The 24381-nt window shown below is 42.4% G+C and overlaps 1 protein-coding gene across 1 annotated transcript in view; it reads left to right on the plus strand.

Annotated features, from left to right (window-relative positions):
- The window catches only part of TBX15 (T-box 15), a 37372-nt gene that overhangs the window by 12506 nt on the left and 485 nt on the right, over positions 1 to 24381 (plus strand). Inside the window, exons 5-7 of the mRNA XM_010192720.1 lie at positions 1407 to 1471; positions 8663 to 8760; positions 24056 to 24381. The exon at positions 24056 to 24381 is cut by the window's right edge and continues 485 nt beyond it. Of these exons, the coding sequence (XP_010191022.1) occupies positions 1407 to 1471; positions 8663 to 8760; positions 24056 to 24381 (489 nt within the window). The remainder of the gene's footprint in view (positions 1 to 1406; positions 1472 to 8662; positions 8761 to 24055) is intronic.

Raw genomic sequence — 24381 nt, forward strand, 5'->3', positions numbered from 1 at the left:
AGAAATTACTGGAAAGCAGCTTGTCATTCTTCCCTAACAACCAGACCTAAAAGATAAGCGAGATACTAAGGAAGGGATCTGTCAGGCACTGGCGCTGTAAGTCACCTCACTGTAAAGATGCACTGAAATTTCTTCCTGTCTCTCTGAATTCCAAACATTTGGGTGTATCCTCCTCCCCCAGAATTGTGGGGTAAATTTTTATAATACAAGTAAAGGAGATTCTGATAGGTTGGAGAAACTTTTTAATTAAAAAAATAAATTTAAGTGCCCTGAATTTGCTTGCATGCCCTCCAGTGGCTGTAAAACTTTGCCTTATTGAGAGAAGTGTCTCTGGAAACAATTGTAAAATGTTAGCAAATCCACCACAGGGATTCCCTCTGCTGTAATTCCATCCTCCACAGAACATATCTGTCTCTGTACACACAAGTCCCAGGACAGCTGCAAAGTCAGGCTAGCGGAAATTAAGTTCACAAATTAAGCTTCTGCAAAAATAGGAGCTGCATTCCAGATCTGAGGTTAATATCCAGAGTAAGGGCTTGGTTCTGACAGAAGCAAAACACCTGCAAATCTGCTTCAGGTCAGTCTGTATTAAACTTTTCCCTTTTTAGCAGTTTCAGCAAAGCCACTTCAAATTTGTTAGGATCTGGAAATCTTGCTCTCTTTTCACTCCAGAGACAGGGACACTGGGACAAGGTGAGGCTGGCAGTGGGGACCTCTCACACTGCACCCGGTTGGGGAATAGCTGACAGGGAGTATGATACCACGGGCTGCAAAGTCAAAATTCCAATATTATTCTCCATATTTACCAACATGGAATTCATGTCTACAAATAAAGGAGGAAGATTCCCCAAAAGCATTCAATCCAGCTGTCATCTTCTTTATTTAGAGGAGGGAGAAAAGAAAAAAAAAATCTTTTGAAGGGCCACCCAAATGCTAGCCAGAACAGCAGCACCTTGGACTTGGAGCCTGTAGCTGGTGCTTTTCTTGGCCTTTTCTCCTTAGCATTGTTTGAAGGTCCATGAGTGCATCCAGCTGCTGGGTATCTAAAGTGTTGAGACTGGCATTATGCAGATACTAGCCAAACATGAGCAGTATGCCTGCTTCCCAAACCCAATGGCTGTTGATGAGTTATAACTTCTGGAGTTTTGCACCTGGGTCCAAGGTGTGCTTCTCCTTCAGGAACAGCTTCTCAGCCCCAGTTTCTGCCTCTGGCACTGTTCATTTGCTAAGCAGATAATCTATTCATGGATAACAGGAGGGCAACTTTAATATAAGTCTGGGGAAATAAGTATAAAAGATCATTGGAGAGGTGGGTTGGGCAAGAGTGGTAATCATCAGTAGTTTTTATTTGTTGAGAGAAAAAAAATTCGGAGAGATCAACTAATTCTCTTTTTCTTCCTTTGTAGATCACCAGATTAAAAATTGACAGAAACCCATTTGCTAAAGGTTTCAGAGATTCTGGAAGAAACAGGTAAGAGGAGCTTGTTTGTGTTTCCTCACTGATCACTGTCCTTCCCCTGATGAGTGCACAGGGCATATGTCTAAGACCAAAGAAGGTGCATTGTGATACTAATGAATTTTTACAGAAGTTTGTCGTAGACTAGTCCTTAGAGGAATTAGAGGGACTGTTTTAATTTGCCTAAACAGATCCAATGTATAATGATAGCTTCCTTAGAAAATACTTTCCAGATTAACCAGCTAGACTGACCCTGTTTCTTTTCAGAAGTCTCCTTCAGTGCTACTCCTACCTATGCCTGGATCAAAGGGGTTTAGATATTTGTAGAAAACGTACCTGTAAAAAATCTTACCACTTTCCTGCTTGATAATGTTTTTTCTGTGACTGTATTTTTTGCAGTCGTGTGTTTAATTTCCTGTTCACTGCTACCTCAGTATCCCTTCTGTTACCACCACTTTCAAGGTTGGGGTTTTTTGTATATATGTTTTGTTGTTGTTTTTTCCTCCTGGTAATTAACTTTTTCATGGTAATTTCTATTATTTTTCATGCTTCTCTGAGCTTTTCCATTTGTTGTTGAGAAATTAAATTAAAAAGTTCCTTAGCATCTCTGATAAGTTATTAGTAAACTCTTCATGTATTACTGATATGGTGCCATGATATTCAAAGAATTGGGTAAAATAAAGGTACTTGTAAAGATACTGTAGTGCTTCTTTTAAAAAAAGGAATTTTTTTGTTACTAAAATGAAGAACAGAGATAGAAAAATGGAAGATTGCAGATTGTAAAAGAGACAAATAAGTCACAGGGTAACAGTCCACAAAATAATGAAAGTTGTGGGAGAGTTCTTTATTATATGTAGACCTGGCTGAAGGACATTTTTAAATTTTAATTTTCACAGGAAATTCGAAAACTTGGAGCACACATGCTTGCTTTACATTAGAAGAAAAAATAACTTTCTGATACGTTTGCTGGATAAAAGTGGAAAAATATTCTTGTTTCAAACAATTTGAGTTTTTCTCCAGTAATGTAAAATTGTTTCACTTTGTGCTGCTTAATTTTGTCAGGATTTTTATGAGGAGGTTAAGTAGAACACCTTAAACATTTTTTAGAATACATTTTATTTTAACGACACAACAGTAAAACAGGAACTTAAATAACAAAAACTTTTTTATTAGTAAAAGACATTAGTTTTCAAAAAAGAATAACAAAATCCAAACAAAAAGTTTCAACTCTTTCTGCCATTCATGAATCCAGCAAATATTTCAGATCTAAATGATGTGGTTGTCCTTTAAATCAGTGTGATAAAGGCTTTAAACAATAAATTAATAATAGAATTAGACATATATGACTATATTACAAGAACCCTAGGGTTGTAAAGCAAGGCTCTGAGTGTGCAGACCAGAGTGAAAGCCATGTGCATAGCCCTCATTTGCTGTTCCCATGGGCACTGTAATTCAGTTTTTACTTGCATGCTCCTCTTATGTGTGTGTTCACCAGGACTGCTACATCATTCATGGTTTGGTATGGGAAATGTTCAGTCAACGGACAACTGCCCCGTGTTTCCCATCACCCATTTAAATGCTACACTCTCCATGATCACAAAGATGACATCTTACTGACCTAACAACTTCTTAGCTCAGCTCCTCTGTTCTCATCTTACTGTATCTACGCAAAAAGATGTTACCATCCTTATTTAATTCCCACCGTAAGCATTAGGTTTGATACTTGAAGCACATGTGACTTTTACTGTGCTCTCCTGTCATGTGTGGGGGAAGTAGTATGTGTCCTGGGTACAACGTCTTCCCTGTGTGCAGAGATGCAGCTGCACTGGAGGCTAGGCTTGGAAGAGGGATTGATGCTGTTCCAGGTACATGGTGGGCTAGATTAACGTGGAAGGCATTAATAAGGTCCTAGCCCAGTGAATCTGGACAGTTTCCTGAAAAGGTTGGGAATTACTGATCTTTGTAGCTCATTGATTTAAGAAAGGGCAGGAAATTGCTACATGGCTGCAGCTGTGGGGAGGGCTCAGTAAGGCTTTCTGCTGATGTAAAGAGGAATTAAAATCTTTACGGTATTACACATCAAAGAGAGCAGCCTGAGGCTTTAGGAAGAAAAAACAGGCAAAGGTATTTGCAAGCATATATAGCAGTCAGGCGCCTGCCTCACAAGCAGCAGTCTGGCTAAAGTTGCATTGCTGTTGTCAGCTGGTGGAGGACGCTCCAAGACTCAGCTGGTTCCTTTAGAGAGTACACGTACATAGTTGTACACACAAGAGGGAGAAAAGCATTAAGGTCCTAGCTGTGTGTGGAAAGGACTTTCCAAATGGGACTTTTTAAAACTGTACTGGCTGGCTTCTCTTCCCCTTGTGACTTTCTAATTTTATCAGGATTAGTGTTCAACTTGAGTGATGATCATGATGCTTTGTAGCTTTCCACATCCTTACAACTTTGGTCAGCTGCGGTGCATCAGGCTGTAGCTGGAGAATGTCCCACTGAAAACATAGGTCTCCTTTGAAAAAGAAACAGGGCAATTTGAAAAAGGGGACATTTGTCAAGCATGCAAGTGTAGTATATGTTCAAGAGTTTGTCTGAATAAGATCTTAGAAGAAAAAAATGTAAATGTGGCAGCAGCAGGGGCCACAGAATGTTTGAGGGCATCATATCCCAGCAACACCAGGACACTGAATCAGCAAATGATGGAGGAATAAAACCACACTGGAAAAAACAGAGCATGGTGGGAGAAGAGGAACTTTAAGGCCACTTCTTCCCTAGGACATTTCCTTTTTGCTTTGTGTTGAGGCATTTCCGTAAATTGGAGAGGGATGTTTTTCCTTCACTTGTTTCTTATTCTGATATTGTTTCACTGTTGTTGCTTGCCACAGAAATCATGGGACTGACTCTTGTTTTTATAACTCGTTTCCCTTTTCAGTCTTTCACTTCCTCCAGCTCACAGCCTTCCCATATGGTTCCTTATGACTGTGGTCTCCCTTCATTAGTGCAAGAGACTGGTAAAAACCTGCTGTTGTGGGACACCCCATCATGGTGTAACTGCCTGTATCCATCTGAGAGAGTGATCTTTTCATGGATCCCTTCTTGGATCTCCTTCAGTTATTTGCATGGTTGTCTACCTTCACAGCTGACTGCCTCAGTCCTTTCTCAGAGGGAAGGATGCAAAAAGCTTAGCAGCTGGAGATTGTTTTGCAGTCTTTGAGCACTCAAACCACGTTAACAAATGATGCTCAGCAAAACTAGCCATTAGCCTTGTCGGATTGAGGAGTCAGCCTGTGTTAAAAGTCAGTGTCTTAGTTCTCACTTATTAGAGGTTCCCTCTGCATGGTTTTTGGTCCCTCTTTGCTCTATCTGCAAAAGTACATGAAGCATTTGTAAAAGTGAAACAAGAGAACTGATCCTGGTGGTGAAGGGATACCTAAGTAATGTATGTACAAGGTAGGTATTAATTAGTTGCTTTCCTGAACTTCAAGAGATTGAGAACCAGAGTTTGACATATGGAGCTCAGCTAGCCAAATGTTAGGGTAGTGAAGATGCCGGTTTTAATGCCACGGAACCTATTTTTGGAGACTGAGTAAAGTTCATTTGACAGTGGGATGCTTGCGGGAGCTCCTTATCCAGGAGGAAGCCAGAAGAGACAACAGTCAGGAAACCCAGCAGGGTGAGGGAAGAAAAAAAACCCTAAGCTGAAGGCAAGCAACAGCACTTTCTTTTCAGATGTGGGCAGCTGAGGTGGATAAAAGTTGTTTGTGTTGGAAATGCTCTTTGAGCTTTTTTCTAGGGTAAGAGAGCCAACAGTTTGACTTCCCCAGCAAACAATGAAACGATGACCTGAATTCTGCGTGCAACAGGAATGGCAAGGTCACCCATATGGGATGGATTATGGAGGTGCAGATAGCTCGTACATCTTTTTCCATTTTTCAGACAATGGAACTGTTTCATTTATTGCCTATTATTAAAACTTTATAGCACTAAAAATAAAAAAATGAATGAAAAAGGGTAAGCGAATTTTGGATAACTTTTAAAGGACTGACCTTATTAAAATAAAGCTGGCAGTGAGTCCTCTTCTGATACTTTTTTTACTTCCTTCATAAAGATGGTGTGAGAGGTGAGGGTTTATGGCCTGATAGGCAATTTGAAGTCAATTTTTCAGTGCCGTTCTTTGGAAGAGAAAGTGGATGCCACATGGATAGTGTTCAACACACTTGGTATCACCAGCCCTCACAAAGCCCAAAAGAAGTTGCTGAGATTTCAGAAATGCTGAAAAAAATTATGCTGTCTCAGAATGTCTCTTTGTTGGCTGGGTTGTTTTTTATTGTCCTGTTAGGGGCTGTAACACACACAGAATAGCACTCCAGTATTTCTGCTGACTAGGAGAGTATTACCTTTCTGTTCAGTGGTGGAGGCCTGTGAAGTGGTTCTAGATATCTTGGTACCATGCTAATGTCATAAACAACTATGGGTGAGAGGGTTGTTAGAGTTGTCAGCAACTTCTTGAGTTTCTTGATTCCCACCTCTTCACCCCACTTTTGTGGTTTTGTGTTTTTTTGTTTTTTTTTTTACAAAAATAAGAATACATCACAGGAAGAAGGAAAAAAATATATTGGAAGGTTAAGGATAGAGTTGTGAAATTGCAAAGATGTTGTTCATTTTGACCCAGGCTGTTTTTGCACAGCTGCATGTTTTTTTTTTTTTCTGTAACACTCCATACATGGGGTAGTAGGTGCACAAGTAGCTGCTGTCTTAAGAATCTTGCCTAATGCATGGAAGAATCTGAAAGTTCGGTAAGGATGTGCTCTGCTTAGATACTATTTCAGAAATGCCCACAGCAGGTAAACTGTGAAGTCTGGCATCCATTCTTCAGGTACCTGTGGCTGCAGTGCTGCCCAGAGCATTTAATGGCAATCTATGAATCCCGTGAAGCCACAGTGATGCTGCCAGCGGTTGCAGTGTGGAAAGTGGAGGGCGACAGGAGCTGTGTCCACAGCAAAGGGGGTGTTCTAGACCCGCTCCCTGCAGGTCCTTGGTGGCATCCCTCCTTTCTTTGGCATATGGGGCAGGAATAGAGCAGCTTTGCAAGCTGCTCTGGGACACTCAGTGCTGCCATTTATCCTCTGCTGACTCACAGGCACAGTGAAGTCCAACTCCTGAAAGCAGTATATAATTCCTGATTTACTCTTTCATGTCTTTTTAAAATTATTATTATCATCTGACTATTATCTTTTTGCTTTTCTTTTAGAATAACAAGTTACATGATACTTGCAAGGACTGTATTGATATAGGGGAAAGTGGTAGACAGAGAGCTAGAAACTTTGAATTGTGAGTCAAGCTGAGCTGAGAATGATGTAGGGTCCAGACAGAGGCAGGGGTAATAGTTTTGACCTGCCTTTACAGTTTTCCTGAGCCACCGCCTGTTAGGGATTGGATTTTTCTGGGAGTCATAAGAGCACAGCTAGAAGTCAGATGCTGGTGCAGAGTGGGGTTATGTGTATGGGGATCTAATGACTCAGCCAGACTGTGTGAACATGGGTTTTAGTGAGCTGGCCTCCCTACTTCCTTGTGGCAGGCATGGAGCAGCTGGATTAGCACAGCTGGACCTTTCAGCCTGCATTTCTGGATGTATTACTTGGTTTTAATCATCAAGGCAGGTCCTTTCAGCAGTAGGTCTTGTTGCACTGAGACTTGTTCAGGGCATTTTATGCCCCCTGGATATATGGTGGCAGAAGGTCCTCCCCCAGTGTTGGGGCTGAGGATCATTTATAGGCCTGCAAAAATGTACCGTTCTTTTCCCAGCTGCGTGTGTCAAGAAGCAGATGGAGTCTGAACATATGCGGCTTTCTCATGCAGGGAGCAGAGGAAATCCTGGGGGTGGCACTGGTAGTTGAAGAGCTGCATTTGCACACAGAGCCCACCTTAGCAGAGGGGTTCTCATTCTGTGCTGCCTTGTTGTCTTTGAGCTCCATGAGCTGGCAGAGGCCACTGTATTAACCAAATAGTTCTGTTGTAACGTGCTCAGTGCTTGTGTGAGACTGCTATGCAGAGATGTCTTCTGTTTCTACTTCTAACAGCTTAGCAGCTAATAAACACCATGCAACAACCTCTCTTCTAAACCTCCTCTTAAAATACAGAGTTTGGTTTGCCAACTCCAATGTATTTAAAGCATCCGAGCTTCCGGGGAGACTTTGGAAAGTTAACTGAGTGAGTGGAGGCACGTGCAGAAAGACATTTTCAGAAGCAAAAGGCAGCTCCAGTATCAGCTCAACATCTGATGAGAGGCTCTGGGGATGTTAGAGCCTTTTGCATTGAAAGGGGATATGTTCTCACATTTGACCAAGTATCTCTAGTCATGTTTGGTCAGTGTGAGGGCTATAAACTACAGCTGGAAAAGAGGCAGGGGAAGGCAAGAAATGGGTAACAGAGCAATGTGCAGCTTCCACAGAGAAGCAGCTTTCCTGGGAAGAAGCTCCAGAGAGTTGTCTCATAAAGAACATGAGGTCCTTCCCTGATTGTGTACCTATGTCCTCACTGAGCCTGTGAAGGTGGAGACTTCAGAAGAGCTAGCGTTCTGTGTTGAAAGTACGAACAAATCTGACCAATCTCCCAGTCCTTAAAGAGGAAAAGTTCTCCTTTTGTCTTTGTAGTGAGTTAGGGACCCAAAGCAGAGATGCCACTGATTTTTTATAAAAAAACTTCTTATGCATTTCTAGTTAAGTCCAAAAGCAAGGATAATCCCTCTTAGATGGCTTCCCAAAACACTTCAAAGTACTGTTCAGAACTAGGAGGTGGCAGGGAAAGGCAATTCACAAAATTTCTCTGATTCTGAAGGCTGAGTCCCAGACTTCCCTTATTTGCATCACATCTTGCATCCACGAAGTGTGGAAGCCCACTTTAAAGCATTCCTTGAGGAGCTGACAGTCATATGCATGCAAAGCAGACAGAAAGCTTAGTATCTTTGTTAAAAAAAAAAAAGGTGCTCAAAAACTAGGAGCTTTTGAAATCCTGGGCTAAGGAAATTTCATTTTACTCTAGTGGCTAGCACCTGTGCAGGAAGGCTTGCTTGAGGAATTCACAGAAGCCAAGGTGACCTTTCGGTGGCCGCTGGCAGCCTGTCAAACAAAGTCAGAGCCCTCTTCCCTCAGCACCAATGCCCTTGCCAGCTGACTGACATTCTTCTCTCCTTGTTTTATTTTCATTGCACAGGACAGGGCTGGAGGCCATTATGGAGACCTATGCCTTCTGGAGGCCCCCTGTGCGCACTCTCACCTTTGAAGACTTCACTACCATGCAGAAGCAGCAAGGTGAGCATACAAAGGGCATGCAAAGAGCTGTAGAAAGAGCAGGAGAAGAAGGTGTGCAAGCAGCAACACATTCTGTTGTGTGTCTGGTGGCCAGAGTGGGGTTAATGCACTTTTGTTGAGCTCTTGATTGCTCTGAAAAGGCACTGAGCAGAGAAGATAGATGGAAATGGTGGACAGGCTGTGCCTTATAGGGTGCAGTGCAGTCGCTTCACCACTCTGGTGTCCCCAGTGCACCTAAGAGCTGGAAGGAGGAGCAGGAAGGAGCACTGGGTTGGGTGAACCAGCCCAAGCATATGGTATGTGTTAAGTGTGAAGAGAGCACGGAGAGACCAAGAAAACACTCCAGCATGTCAGACACATTGTTCTCCATTTACAGTTAGAGTTTGCCATTTGTGTGGCTACACAAGGAGAAGGGGCATGTATCCTCTGGAAGATTTAGGAGACCAGAAATGTGCCTTCCCAGCCAGGTTCATGCTGTCTCGCTTTCAAAACCCAGTGGCCTTGCTGGAGAGAATTTCTGTTAGTACAAGGCTGGGAAGAATTATTGGCTGGGCCAAGTGTTTTCTGCTTGTTCATGCTGTGTCTTTTCATAGCTTCTGCCCTTTACATCTCTCATTTGTTAAGTAGGGCTTTCATCTCCAGTTTCAGGCTGTGTTACTGTTTTTTTTCACCGATAGGACTTCCCCATTCACTTCATTGCAGCTACTTCTAGTTAAAAGCACAGTGATCACAGGGAAGAGAGGTATTGATACTTCTTTTACTCCAGTATAAATGCAAGAAAAGAAACAATCCAAAGCTGTGTTAGGTTTAGCAATAAAAAACAAATGCATGGCCTGTGTAGCAGTTTCTCCAGCCTCTCACATTTGAGCTTGACATCACCTTCTAGAGCTTGAATCCACCTGGGGATGGTGTGTTCTCCTCCAGAGGGAGGGCAGCAGCAAGGGCTGCCAGGGCCGCCCATCACAGGGCAGAAGAGTTTTTGCACAAGCTCAGGGGTGTGTGTCGAGGAGCACTTGCAGTGAGGTGTGCAGTCAGAGATGGGTTAAAACAGGGATTTAGAAACCTTTTCATCACCCACCTAAATAGAAACATAACAGCCTCTCCTCCTGGTCACGGTTGGTTAAACAGCCTCCCTTCTCTGTCTCACCCCCTATTTGGGCTCGCACACCTCCCCTCCCTTCCCATTGGTTATCAGATAACATCCTAGTGGCAAGTCCAACTATTGCTTACGTGGTAAGGTAATACTAGGAAAGGAAAATATTTAATGTATTTTTAGCTTGTTTTAATATAGTTTGGCAGCTGAAAAACCAGGAAGCAAGCCAGTACCCTGTGACCAGCCGGCTCTGTGCAGACCACCACCACCGCAGCACAGGCCACTAGGTTTAAGGCAGCCTTAACTAAAGGTGTTGTCCACAGGTCGGTCTCAAACATTAAACTCACTACAGAACAGTGTTCTTGAGCTTTGCATTTAGCTGTGTGAAACAACCTCAAGATAATAAATCAGACACATTCCCTCCATCATAGTCCTTACCTCTCCAGTGGTTGCTGTAACAAGCTGACCCCTGGTCTCAGCAATAAATGCAAAGCCAAGGTACAAACACACACTATCTTAATTTTGGGCTGCTGGGACAGCCTTCAAGGGCCAGCACAAATATGGTGGTCTGGAGGCCTTGGAATTGCTGACAGAAAGAGCAAGAAATGCTGAGGTGGCTTTAAGCCACATGTGATTCTTTCCTCCAGACCTAAGATGGCCAGGTTATACAGTGCCCATACCTCCTCGTCTCCTTGCTTTCAAGCACATGAACTGTGTGACAGGTGAGTAAATCACTGGTGCTTAACAGCTGACTTCAGCATCAGTTATTGCACCTCAGCTCCTCTGAGCCTTAGTCTTTTCATGTAAGGGTCTTGCCTGGGACTCTACTCCTTTCTCCCACCTGAAGCTTCAGAGCTCTGAGCTGCATCCTGCTATCCCATACCCCTGCATCTTTATGAATCAGATGTTTTTAGGGTATTATTTTAATAAACAGACACTTTAATTCTAGATCATGCTGTTGTCTCCAAAGCCGGGTGAACATGGGGCATTTCTGAATGAACACTTGAGTTGTTGCAAGCCTCCATTTAATCCCTTGAATTGTTAGTTGGGAAAATGCACTAGGGCTACAGGAAACTTCTGAGACTAGATACGTCTGCTGCAGTTTAAGAGGGGTGCACAGTTATTGAAGAGAGACAAGATGAGATCAGCAAAAGTGGCCACTTGCCTAGGAAGAAACATCATCGATGACAAGCAAGTTGTGGTTGTTCAGCCTGGTGAGGAAGAAGAGAGCACATAATAGTACTGAAATAAGATGCTCCCTGTGGTGGACAGAGAAAAAGCAATAGGCTCCAGTTATATGAAATCTATCAAAGTGATGGAACAGATCCCCCGCAGGAACTGTGGAATTTATCCTTGATTTTTGAGGGTCGAGTCTCCCTTACTATAGTAGGAAAAAAGATGCTTTCTGGGGCAGAAGTTTGAGACTTCAGCAGTATAAATATGTTGCCTTTACTGCTTTCCAGCTGGATTTTCATGTGATAAGGATTACTATGGATTCTTAGCTTTTCCTTTGTTACTTGGCAAGTTTTTACTGAAATAGAAGTGTTATCTGCCTTTTCTAAAACAGTTATGTCTAAAAAAATCCAACTGAATTATTTGTTTAGGTTAAAGATTTGACTGATAGAAATCACTGTACAGGTGTGATGGATTTTTGGAGCACATTTAACTTACTGCCACATGTGCCAGCTTGGAAAAGTTAGCATTAGCAAGTATTAAGAAATGAGCAGCTGATTGATCTCAAAACTCATGTGATAAGTGTGAAAACACCATCCAGTGAAGACAGTCCCAGTGTTGCTCTGCAAAGACTGGTTCCAGTACTAACCTGTACTAAATGAAACAGTCTAGTTGCTAAAATGTACAAATTCATAAAGACTGCGAAGTTGTCAGTAATGATGGAGACAAAGTTATGAAGAGCAATAGGGATTGCTTGGTAACGTGTGCATTCAAACAAAACGTAGCTTTTAGTTCAGCCAGATACAACACCACGCATCTAGAAAAAACATGTAGGACGTACATACACACCAAGTGTGCTGGAAAGTGTTGGCACTGACAAAACTTTGGAAGTCTCAGTGGTTGAGCCACTGCACAGGCAAGGGACAGTGTATGTAATACTGTGATAAAAAGCGACATGCAATCTTTGATGTAGAAGAAAAATACTGGTAAGCGGTAGGGAGACAATTTCCTAGCTGCAAACTGACATTACAATATAGTCTTCTACTGTATGTATTTTTAAAGGGTGGCTAGAAATTGAAGAGGATTTAGGAAAAAAAAAGGTAGAATGTTTTGTTGGCTGGAGAAGATGCCTGAAAACGCAAGTTCAGTTTGCATAGTTAATCAGGAAGAAGATAAAGTACTAAATCTTTGTGGACTAGACTATCTTGCAGAGAGAACACCTGGTAGCTTTGAGTCACTCCTCCTCGACAGACTCTTGTGACTGCAATTTCCATGCTTTTATGACACAACTGTGTGGAGCTTGCTTCATTTTGGTGGCTCTGATTTTTCTACTCTAACTGAACATTCATCCCTTTTTGTGGAAAGTTACAAGATAAAGATAACAGAAGCTTCCCCTCATCCACCTTCTTCTTGCAATTAAATGTTTTACAGGTTTTTATGACCCTCTTCCGTGCTTCTCACAGTGAATAATGCCAGTCCTTTATTTTCTCTTCAAGTGGGAAGTTTTCCAGGTCCTTAATTGTTTCTTTAAAAACAAGCCTGCACAGAGTATTCCAGATGCATCCACATGATACAATTATCTAAAGGTTTTATAATTTTTTCCACATTAGTCTTTCTCCCATTCAACATGCATCCTAGTGCTCTGCTTATTCGTTTGGCCCAAACTGTACGTTGAGGAAGGGCCACAGTGACATGCCGAATCGATAGCACGCTGGATGCAGCTGTTTCATACAGGGATTAGATAACTTTCTAATCTACACAGTGATAAGTTTCAGCTGCTATACAAACTGGAGAGACTGATATCATGGCCAGTCACACAGATGCCTGATGTGGCTGTCTCTAGCAGTCCACAAGCTTTATTTGCATGTGTTGCTCTTGAAGTGAAGAGCAACAGTAAACTCTCTGCTGGTCTGTGACCATAGCGGTCACTATATTGGCCTACCAAGGAGAAGAACATGCTGTTTCTGTCAGTGAAACCCTCTGGCATGACTACAAAACCTCTCTTTTGAAGCACGCAATCCAAAAGTCAGTCATGGTGGCTTTACAAGGGCAAGCACCATCACACAATCACAGCAGATCTGCAGCCAGTTTGGGGGAATAAAAAAGTCCCCGCCAGACTAAATTTTTGCAAGAAATTATCAGAAAAAGGCAGTGTAGGGGATGCTGACCCTCTGAGGAATGACGTCACCCACTCTCCAGTCTACTTATTACTAGGGAAAAAGGGGGCTTGGGATTATTGAATGCACATGGCAATGAGATGTCAGGAAAGCCAAGAATCTATTAAAGTCTTTAATTGGAATATATTTTCAAAATTTAGATTGAACCTTATCCAGGTTCTCATTATTAAAAATATGTGGCTCAGTTTCTTGATTTTAATAGGGAACATTAAAAAAATAAAAAGGGGGGGGGGAATAATAGTTCCAGTAACTCCGGATTGTGTCACTTTCCAAGAGTAAAATAAGCCATTGCTGGCTCCTTTGTATGATATACAATTTCCCACAGGATATTGAGATGAGCAGATCACTATCAGTGACTGTAAGTTTTGCCAGGACACAGAGACTAGACAATACAAGAAGGATCAGTATCTGATCCTTCCTATAAAAGCTGATGGCTTAGGCAAAAGTAAAACTCAAGGTACCCTAGCAGCTGGTAAAAAGGATTGCCTCCTAAGCAGAATTTCAGGACCAGTATGAGAGTCACGTGATGTGGTATATCGGCAGGTTTGCAGAACATAAAATTTTACTTCACCATTTAATTACTGTTTTGATATGTGCACACCGAGTCCACAAGAGTCAAATGTCTTAGCTTTGAATGATGAGTTCTAAAGCTAGCTTTCCTTTCAAATGAGGTTTCTTTGCTTGAATAAGTGCCTTTGCTGAGGACTCTACCAATTGTTTTCAGTAGATTCAACCTGTTCTCATCAACTTGAACATCTGCATTGATCTTGGACTGGGGACCTGCGGTAGAGAGACCACCTATTAGAGAGTCCGCAAAATTGTTAATGGTTATTGAGATTAGCATCAAGAGCTTGAAGTCTGTCTGAAATGGTACTGGAGGAAAAAAGGAGATTGCTGCTCAGAAGGAAGACCGCTATTGCTATCTCTGATATCAGCATGCATCTCTGGTAGCAGCAGAAATGCTGCTATGTCTAGAGCAGCATGCATGTACAAACTGGAAATTTGAGTACATTTCCTGCCATCTTCCTCTGAGAGTGAACATCATAACGCTGCAGTCTTGTATCGACAAGGATATGCACAAAAGGCTCCCTCTCTTCTGTGTGGAAGAGGTTCAGTCTGCTCATTTGCTGCTTGAAAGGGACATCTTCTTGTAGCAATAAGTCCAGACCGACCCCAAGTCTGCATAATATATTAGCAGATGGGAGACAGATAGCTTGAGCCAGGGTGTTGCTGCTTTTCCAGCTTCTCTGTCTGTAAACATTACCCTTTTTTCAGCAGGCATCACGTCTGTCTTGCCAAAATTTTTCTGTACTGCTTGTTGCTCATTTCTTCTTTGACATAATAACCTTCTTCGTGTTGGGTGTAGTGCTCAGAGAGCTGTCCTGATTGTACTCATCTGAAAACAATATTGTGAATGCATAAATGTGTATTAGTGTCAAGTGGAGGGAAGACTGAGCCCTCCAGACCTTCATCTGAAGGCATCAGAGGTGCCTTGAGGCAGAAAGAAGCACATAACTGTTATGTTCCTTTTGGTGTATCTGAGATTCCAGATCCCCAAAATTGCATCTCCCAAAAGAGCAGAGTTGCTGAAGTCAAAGGAGGCTGAACAACCTATGAATAGATGCATGACTCTTCTGGGTTGTGCCCAGTGGCAGGACAAGGGGCAATGGTCACCAACTGGAACACAGGAGGTTCAACTTAAACATAAGGAAAAACTTTTTTACTCTAAGGGTGATGGAGCACTGGAACAGGGTGCCCAGAGAAGTTGTGGAGTCTCCTTCCTTGGAGACATTCAAAACCCACTTGGTTGCGTTCCTGGGTGACCTGGTCTAGGTGATCCTGCTCTGGCAGGGGGGTTGGACTGGATGATCTTTCAAGGTCCCTTCCAGCTCCTAATATTCTGTGATTCTGTAATACATCTGCTTGGCCACTTGCCTCTCAATGGCAGTCATCGGTTCTATCAGCAATGCCACCAGGAAAATCTGGATGTTGCTTTCCTTTCAAAAGCAGTTGTGAATGGCCTAGGCTATTGGCAGAGGCCAGGTATCTGGGTTTGGTCTCCATTATCTTCTTGATTCTTTTAACGTTGAGGAGGAGATCAGAAACAGAGCTGTTGTTGCCAGAGTTATTGGGATCAAGAGGTGGTTTCTGCTGCATACTTCAAATGGCCAGTAGATTGCCTCATCTAAACGAAGCAACAGGGAACAAACTGTTCTAGCTTCTTCTTAGTTGAGCTGCAGTTTTTCTTTAGGGAAGAGGTGTTTCTGGTGCTTCAAGGTCTCATCTTTCACAGTGAAAAGCTAAAATACCTTCCCAGAAGTGACTCGAGGGGCTGAGAGTCAAAGTCTATGCTGCTCCCTGACCACTTGAAAGGGGTCTGAAGCACTCTGTTACTTCAGGGAGGTGTTTACCCCTAAGTCTAATTACTGAAGCCTAACTTTGTTATCTCATGGGTGGTGATCTGATTTCACATGAATGAATGGAGGGGATCAATGATGCTTTGAAGATCCGCACAATTATTTTAGTAGAAAGTGGCATATACTCTGAGCTTGCCACAGTACTGCAACATTTTTCCTCAGTTCAGAAATTTTGAACCACAGTGCCTCTGTAGTTTTACACTTATTTATCATATTTTTTATTGCTTAATGAGATGGATCTTCCAAGGCCTGTGTTGGCTCAAAGAGGACTCCTTCAACACTGGAAGGAGAGGTTTACAATTCAGTTTACTTTTGTCACCATCAAAGAAACAGCCACTATGTCACTCAATCTCAGTGGCAAAGTTGCAGCAGCTTCTGTTGTGACTTTCTGAAGGATTTGTGCCTTGGGAAGTCCTTTTCTTCATCATGTTATAATTCAGTGTCATCTCTTGGAGTAGGTTTCATTACATGACCTCATTGTCAATGTCTGTGCCCAGCTGATGTTTGTAAATGTGAGAGACAGTGCATAATTATCACTGGTAAGCAATTTTCTTCACTGAAGTGGGGTGCTCATCATCTTCCAAGCCTGAGTTGATTTGATCTGTCTGTACTTGAAGAAGGGAAGCAGGAGACATTTCTGTAGGAGCTGATGTACAGCTCATGAAATTGTTGCGTTAGCTGTGTTACAACTACCTGCACCCAAGACAGAAAATCATGTCCAACAGGCCTTCTCCTAAGACAGAGTGGAGCTGGCCCAAGAATATGTGTGAGACATCCTGAATTGTATTTTTTTTGTCCACATGAGAAAAAAGGGTTGTTTTTTACAATTAGATCTTGAAAATATTTTATTTTGGAAAATGACTGAGGCAAATTTTATCTCTAACTTTCTGACTGCTCACTTTGTGTTGCAGAAAGCTGTACGAGCTGAAGGGAAGTGTTATTCTGAGTTGTTCTAGATTTACCATCAATTCCAGTGATTCTTGTAATCTGAGGAAAACTTATGAAAAAGCTCCTTCTCTATAATTTACTAACCTGAAATAAAATTTCCTTTCATTCCTCACTTTTGTGCCATACAGTACCTACTTTCACCCTTAAATCTGTTGCTGTAACCATCCTTTTTGCCCTCTCAGAGCTGTATCTCAAAGAACTACAAAGCACTCTTTATGTTTCCCTTACCAACCCAGCAACTTGGCATGCAGTAAATTTCAAGTCTCATTTGGGCCTTTTAAAGATTTTACCAGCAGATTCATAATTTGATAATTGGCCAAGGGCTCTAGAGAGAAAACAGGCAGCTACACTCCATGAAGACAGAAATGGCTCCCATTCCCAGGAAAGAGGGAAGTTTTCATTCCTAGCAATGGGGAGAGAATGATAAAAGAGTCCAGCACATCACAAACCAGGTGTCCCAGCCCTTGCTTGGTGAGAGGATGAGGAAGAGGCATCAAAACTGTTTCGTTTTCCAAGGTGGTGAAAAAGGAACTCAGAGGGGTAGTGGTGGTGCAAGAAGGGTGTGATGAAGAATCTTTCAGTCCTTCTGAAGGTTGTAGATTTGAGTTTTTGAAAACTAGTATTAGGAAGAGAGACCTTGGGCTGTCAGTTATACTTGCAAGACAAAAGTTGTCAAGATATACGAGAGCAGGAGTGACACCTGATTTTGTGCCATTTAGATGTCTGGAGATGCAAGTAAGTGTTGAGCAGGACTGAAGCATGTGGTGCTGCCTGAAGATGCAAGTAGGTGTTGAGCAAGGCTGAACCATGTGGTGCTTGAAGCAGAAATTAATCCAGGTTTGTGCTAGGCCTGGCTCTTAAAGGACATGAGAACAGATGATTACAGTGGCACTCTCTGGTCTCATAATCTGTCGGTCAGACCACCTGTCAATCTGCACAAACCCTCCCTCATTACCATCTCAGATTTCCACCTTTGGGCAAGCACTTCACTTTCGTTCTGTGACCAAAGGTACAGTAACTTGGAAGGCAGTGAGTAATGTTCATAAACCATACCTGGGGTGCATGCATGTGAAGGTGCACAGAACAGGAACAGAATTTTACATTTCTGTTCAAATTTGTTTTCCTACATGCATTCCATCACATTTATTTACTGTTGTGTCCAAGGGTAGAACATTGCAAAAAGCTGGGAAGAGTTGTTCTCTCCCGTGCTTTAGAAAATCCCTTTCCATATGTGTACGTGTCTTCACAAAAATCAGACCTTTCGGGAGTGACTTAGAGTACATCTGCATGGACAGGCTCCTCTGTGCTCAGTGCTGGCCAGACATGCCAGCTTCCAGCCAGCTCCATTTGGAAAGCTGGAGAGCTGCATTAGCATGGCTCGGTGCCCAAGTGAACATAAACTGCCTCTCTGGAGGGCTTATTAGCTCAAGCAGAGCACCAGGAGGAAAGCTGTGAGCCAGATGAATGACTGGTGGCCACAGCCCTGCTTTCCCACCTCCTCAGGTGCTCGGACACATGACTATCACATGGTGGAGATGCTGACATGTAGGGCGTGTGTCAGAAGAGGCACTATGGCTCCTCCAGAAGGCCGATGAGCGATGCTGCCAAGCATCTGACCTTCAGGCTAGGCCCTGCTCACATCTGAAAGTCAGAGAAGATGACTGGGTTGAGACTGTGGGCCAGACACTGTCCTTCTGAGCTGAGTACAGTCTCTGAGCTGACCTTCAGCCCATATCTGTGGCCATGATAAGCTAAACTGGCAGGTAAGTGGAAGTGGGCTGAGCTGTTTAAGAAGTGTTTGTGCTCAAAGAATGATAACTCTGTGCTGACTGACACATCAAAATGTAAAATCCTAAAACAAATCACCTGGCGGTTCCTGTCCTTGTTAGAAAGTCAAGACACAAGCTCTGAGGACCCTCAGCCACATCTGTCATTAACAAGAACATCAATACCAGGTTATCACTGCCTGAGCACAACCACACCAAGAACTGGAGGCTGTTAATGTGGTCAGATAATGGTAGCAATCAAGTTGCCCTAACTGCTCTAAAGCTCTTGCTTGTAGCTGTCTGATTAGACCCACATTACACATGTTCACATATCTTCTTCTGACTGCAGCTTCAGCTTGATTTTTCTCTTCTCCTCTGCACTAAGCAAGGAGTTCAAGGACTGAGAGGTTTGTATAGAAGCACTACAGGTGATGGTAGCAACTGACAGCTGGAAACATTAGCAAGGAAAGTATGCTGCATTTGAGTCCAAAGTGTGATTTATGTTCACCTTTCAGATAAAGGAGGTTGGGATAAGTTGTGGATCAACTGACTAGTGTGGTGTCATTCGTAAGAGAGATCCCAGAATTTTTTCCATGCACAATTACTTCAGGCTCCCTTGGCACTGATGCTCTCCCCTCTATCTCCCTGTTGCCAGAAAGCTCCCTTGGAAACACTGGTTGCTGACAGATGTGTTTTCCATCTAGACTGCAGTGTTAGAAGTTCTCTACGTGACCTGCCCTGTGTGGAAGAGGTCTCCTTTGCCTTTCAGACACCCTGGCATGCTGAAGGCTTCAGGAATACTCCAGCCTCTAGTTTTAAGGCACATCATATGCATGGACCAGTTACATTTGGACTTGAAGTTTACCCTGAAATTGTCCTTAACACAAGCTCAGTCTAGGTAAAGGCAAAAGCAAGAGTCTATTTGGAATATATATAGAGACAGCACTGTTACCAAGGCTTAGAAGGATACAGGTGATAGGAAGGAAAAACTGATCATAAGCTCCTCAAGATGAAATTTTAACAGCAATTCTTATTTGTATCCAGATGAGAAGCTGGAGTTTCTTCCCTAAATCTCGTGGGTAGGTATTTGATACTGGTGCACAGCCAGCATTTCTATATGGTGCTCACAAGAGTGAATGCTGGCACGGGGAAAAAGGCTTGCCTTTACATCTCATCCCCTCCACAGGGTTTCCCTGTATTCCACCATGATTTTGTTCTTCTTTTTCCCACCTCTCCTCTTTACCAATGATTTCTTACTTCTTGGTCCAGCTCTTGCAGTTTTTGATTCTTTGTGCGCTAGATCAGATTTCTCCACTGCCCCTCTTTGGAAATGCTCCTGTCCCTTTGATGAGGTCAATTTAGTTATTGCTTGTATGTCAAGAGAGTAGGTTCCTTTCAGGAAGGCACCAGTGCTTGGCTAAGCCCTTTACATAGTGGTAGACAGTGTAGGATGAACACTTTTATCTGACTTATGAGGCAGGGTTCAGATACAAAGGAGAGAGGCTTGAAGCTACAAACCTTGCATTTTATACGAATGTAACTTGCTAACTGCACATATCTGGGACTGATCTATACAGGGCCAGAAATGATCTTCAGACACAGTAGTAATTAATCACTCTGGGATTATGATAAATGTGGAGGTGAAAGATACTGTGACATTCATGGTAAATGCTGTTGGTGTTGGCAATTATTTCTGGAACAATAGTAGAGAAAAGAGGAGAATTGTTGAGGGATTAATTTTGTTCTTCCTTAAATGTTGGGTATTTTTTTACTTAAACCAGACCTAAACACAGCTTGGTTTAACTAGCTTGGTTTGTATCCATGCCTTCCATTAAAACGACATACACATCTGTGTATCTGAGACTGTAGTATGCTGTGGATATACTTGCTGGGCTTGCTGCCACCTCTAGGGGTATTTGGCTGACTTTGTTACAGCTACAGTCCAAGTTATAACTTCACAAAAGTCCAGATTGTGTTTGGCCCATATTTAGTGCTGCCAGCAAAGATGAATCAGAAATAGTGTTCAGAGCAGGGTAGAGCTGTTCACCTTGGGAAGGGGGTGAGCTGAAATGGACCTTGTTTTCTGTTGTTTCCTATTCCACTTAAAGGTGTAAAGATTATTCTGCAAATTATAAGGAACTTCAGACTTCTGCATTATGCCCTGTTGCAGCAGAATTGTGGTGTGTCCTGTGCTTATGGTTGAGACTTGCAGCAAAGCATTCTTGAAAGACACTCATCAAGTTTGGCATTTGCTCCCGTTGATAGATCTCTCACCTCATAATTTTAAAGTCATGGAGAAAAAGAAAAAAATCTTTCTTATTAGATTGTTTTGTATTTAACCAAGTAACCAGTAATTTAATTACTGTGTTGTCACTTCAGAGTGATGACCTGCAAATAGGGATGATTCAGAGCAAAATTACTTTAGTCTCTCTTTTAGGATAACCTGAAATGTGCAATTCAGTGTTTCAGTTTTGGAACCACTAAGAATACCTCATAACTGCTAATCAAACATCTCTACTTACTCTCTGTGGAGACAAAGCCTCAGCTATGGGTACGACTCAATCATAACACGTTAGCAGATGTTTAAAGGCTAATGCTTGACGTAACTGATGTGTGTGCTCTTCTACTGCATAGTTTTTAAAGGTTAACTACAGGGTAAAGGAAGACTGAAATGAAGATATTGTAGTTAATAATTTATTCTACATATTTTATTTCAAGCAGATCATTAAATGCTCATACCACCAAACATATGTATTTTTACTTATTCTCCAGATACTGGCAGAAAGTAAGTCAACATCTGAAGTTTGTTCGTGAAATATGTGGTGTAAAAAAATCAAGTGCAGAATTACTGTGGGTTAAATACACCTCACTTTGTGCTGTATTTGCTTTGTGATTATGTGATCTCTGTATTTTGAGCTTTGATAGCTAAGTGATGATATATTAACTCAGCTGTCTGCCCACCCTCTCTGTCAAAGGTTATCCTCTTTAGCACAGGGCTAACAGAAAAATGCGTATATCTGTCATTGTGTGCCTCAGTTCAAACTCACCTTTATCAGCAGTTTCAACTAAAATAGACTTTGCAGTGAAACTACTTGTGTAGAGGCAGACATTCCCTTCTGTTGACCCAGTACTGACAACCTGTAACAGAGAGACAGAGAAAGGCTGCAGGAGGTACCATCTTACCACAACAAAATTAGCCAGAGGTTGTCTGTCAGAGACTTTAAATGAACCAGGGAAGTGTAGCTTTTAAAATAAATACTAAATTAGAAATTCACACAAAACGTTTTGGAGCAAAAATGTACTGTCAAGTTTCAGCACTTCAGTGTTGTCAAGAAGGGCATACAGAGAGCCCATGATGTCATTTGAAAATTCAAATTTTCTCATTAATTCTAATGGAGATTTGACTCAATGCTTCTCTTTTATGCTTTTGAATGAATTTCAAAAAGAGTTGGTGGCTTAGCAACAAGCATTCATCCCTATGGTTGGTAATGGAAATGACTGCTTTGACTTAGCAACACAGAAACGTGCATTTTCTTGATGCTGCCTGGGTCAGCTGCAGCCACTCCAAGCTGTTCTTACCCAAGGCTATTTTTCTTCTTTTTTTCCTGTCTCTTATTTCAGATTGTTTTAAAACTAAAAAATCCTAAATATTATTAATGTCTCAAAGTTTTATTTTCACTCTAACGTCCCATTCTGTTTCATTTCAGCTGTGTCAGAGAGAGTGAGATATCATAGAATCACAGAATGGTTTGAGTTGGAAGAGACCTTTAAAGGTCATCTAGTCCAATCCCCCTGCAATGAGCAGGGACATCTTTAACTAGATCAGGTTGCTCAGAGCTCCATCCAACCTGACCTTGAATGTTTCCAGGGATGGGGCCTCTACCACCTCTCTGGACAATCTGTTCCAGTGTTTCACCACCCTCACCGTAAAAAATGTCTTACTTCTATCCAGTTTAAATCTACCCTCCTTTAGCTTAAAACCAGTGACTCTTGTCCTATCACAACAGGCCCTACTAAAAAGTTTGTCCCCATCTTTCTTATGAGCCCCCTTCAAGTACTGAAAGGCTGCAGCAACGCCTCCCTTGAGCCTCCTCTTCTCCTGGCTGAACAATTCCAGCTGTCTCAGCCTTTCTCTGTAGAAGAGGTGCTCCATCCCTCTGAGCATTTTTGTGGCCCTCCTCTGGACTCACTCCAACAGGTCCATGTCTTTCTTGCACTGAGATAGAATCTCATTTACAATCTCATTGTCATATACTGACAGAGAACCTGTATTTCTTGTGCATCTCTTAACTGTTAGCATCATGTATTCTCTTTTCACCAACCAACACTGCATTCAATTCTTCCCCATTTTGCAGCAAACTTAGTCTGGTCTCAAAATCCTGCTGTTTATTTTCCACAAGGCAACACAAGAGAAATCTGCCCCCTTAGTTTTGATCCTCAATGTGCAAGCTCTGCTTTGGTTACATTTCAACTACCCAGTCTAATGCCCTCTTTTCCAGTTCCTTTGCTTCTCACCTGTCATCTTCTAGCCTGTCCAAAATGCTGCCTCACCAGTTGTCTGCCTAGTTCCTCTGGTTCTACTTATCCCCTTGGCCAAATCTCTTCACCAGCACCTCTTTGCTCCTTTTACAAGAATCTCCAGTGTCAGTTACCCTAATGTAGAAATGGATTCTCATGAAAAGGGAATTATTCATAGGAAAAAAAAATTGCACTAGAAAACTGTATTCCCTTAAGCACAGAACTGATTTTCCTGGTTGACCTTCCTCTTGACTTTCCTGGATGCTTCCTCTAACTCAGAATCTTGCCTAAAAATAACCTCTACTCAAGCTCAAAATAGTGCCATCAGCTTCTTTCAGTCTGTTACTGTTCTTCATAGTATTGTACAGTATTGTTTTCCCAGGTCAGAACATGTGAGCATCCCTGCTGTGCAAAATAATAAATTCTACCATTCATAGCATAAATAATGTATAATACATTGATACTACTAACATGCATATATATCAATATTTTGTTTACACTCTGACACAATGTTAACAGTGATACAATATATGGAATCCCTTTTGAAGTTAAAGCACATGATTGAAAATCCTGACACATCCCCTCTCTCTGCTTGGTGGAATGGGCTATAGCTTGAAAATGCGTCTCTTCATTTTAGTGTTACTTCTGGCTTAAATCAGTACCCCTGCACCACAAGCCATCCAAAAAACCGTTGCACAATGAGAAGTCCAACATGCTTTCAGCCACTTCCTGCCGCAAGGCTTCAGAGCGAACTATAAAGCATGTTTGTAATGGGGCCATGCAACCCACTGACTGGTGGTCTTCCTGCAGACCAGGAGAGGGAGAAGAGACTTTTTATTTTTTTAGAAAAAGGACTAGATAAACATGCCTGGAAACAGCAGATCTCTTGACTGATGGAGTAGTGTTTCCTTGCAGTTTTCCCCACTGCCTTCAATTATTCTGTGGCACGCTTGCTTCGCTTTCCTATTTTAAAAGGGAAGAACCTCTCCCTTGAAAAACAAAATCATAACAAAAAAGCAGCAGGAAAGAGCAAGGGATGCTATTAATAAAATGAAGGCTTTTGCCAAGGAAGGCTGAGTTTTCCAGTGGCCATTTTACCACCCTTGTTTCTTTATGAAACTAAGCTGGGTTTTGATGAGACCGTCTCATTTTGCAGATGTGGTCCCAAACTCTGAACATCTTCCCATGTGTTTTGTTTTGCAGGAGGCAGCACTGGCACCTCCCCAACCACCTCCAGCACGGGGACCCCATCACCCTCTGCTTCCTCTCACCTTCTCTCTCCATCCTGCTCCCCTCCAGCTTTTCATCTGGCCCCCAACACTTTCAATGTTGGCTGCCGGGAGAGTCAGCTTTGCAACCTCAACCTGTCTGATTATCCCCCGTGCGCCAGAAGCAACATGGCCGCCTTGCAGAGCTACCCAGGGCTGAGCGACAGTGGCTACAACCGGCTGCAGAGTGGCACTGCTTCTGCCTCGCAGCCCTCCGAAACCTTCATGCCTCAGAGGACTCCATCCTTGATCTCAGGAATG

Source organism: Mesitornis unicolor, unplaced genomic scaffold, assembly GCF_000695765.1.
Source record: "Mesitornis unicolor isolate BGI_N332 unplaced genomic scaffold, ASM69576v1 scaffold1189, whole genome shotgun sequence".
Lineage (NCBI taxonomy): Eukaryota > Metazoa > Chordata > Aves > Mesitornithiformes > Mesitornithidae > Mesitornis > Mesitornis unicolor.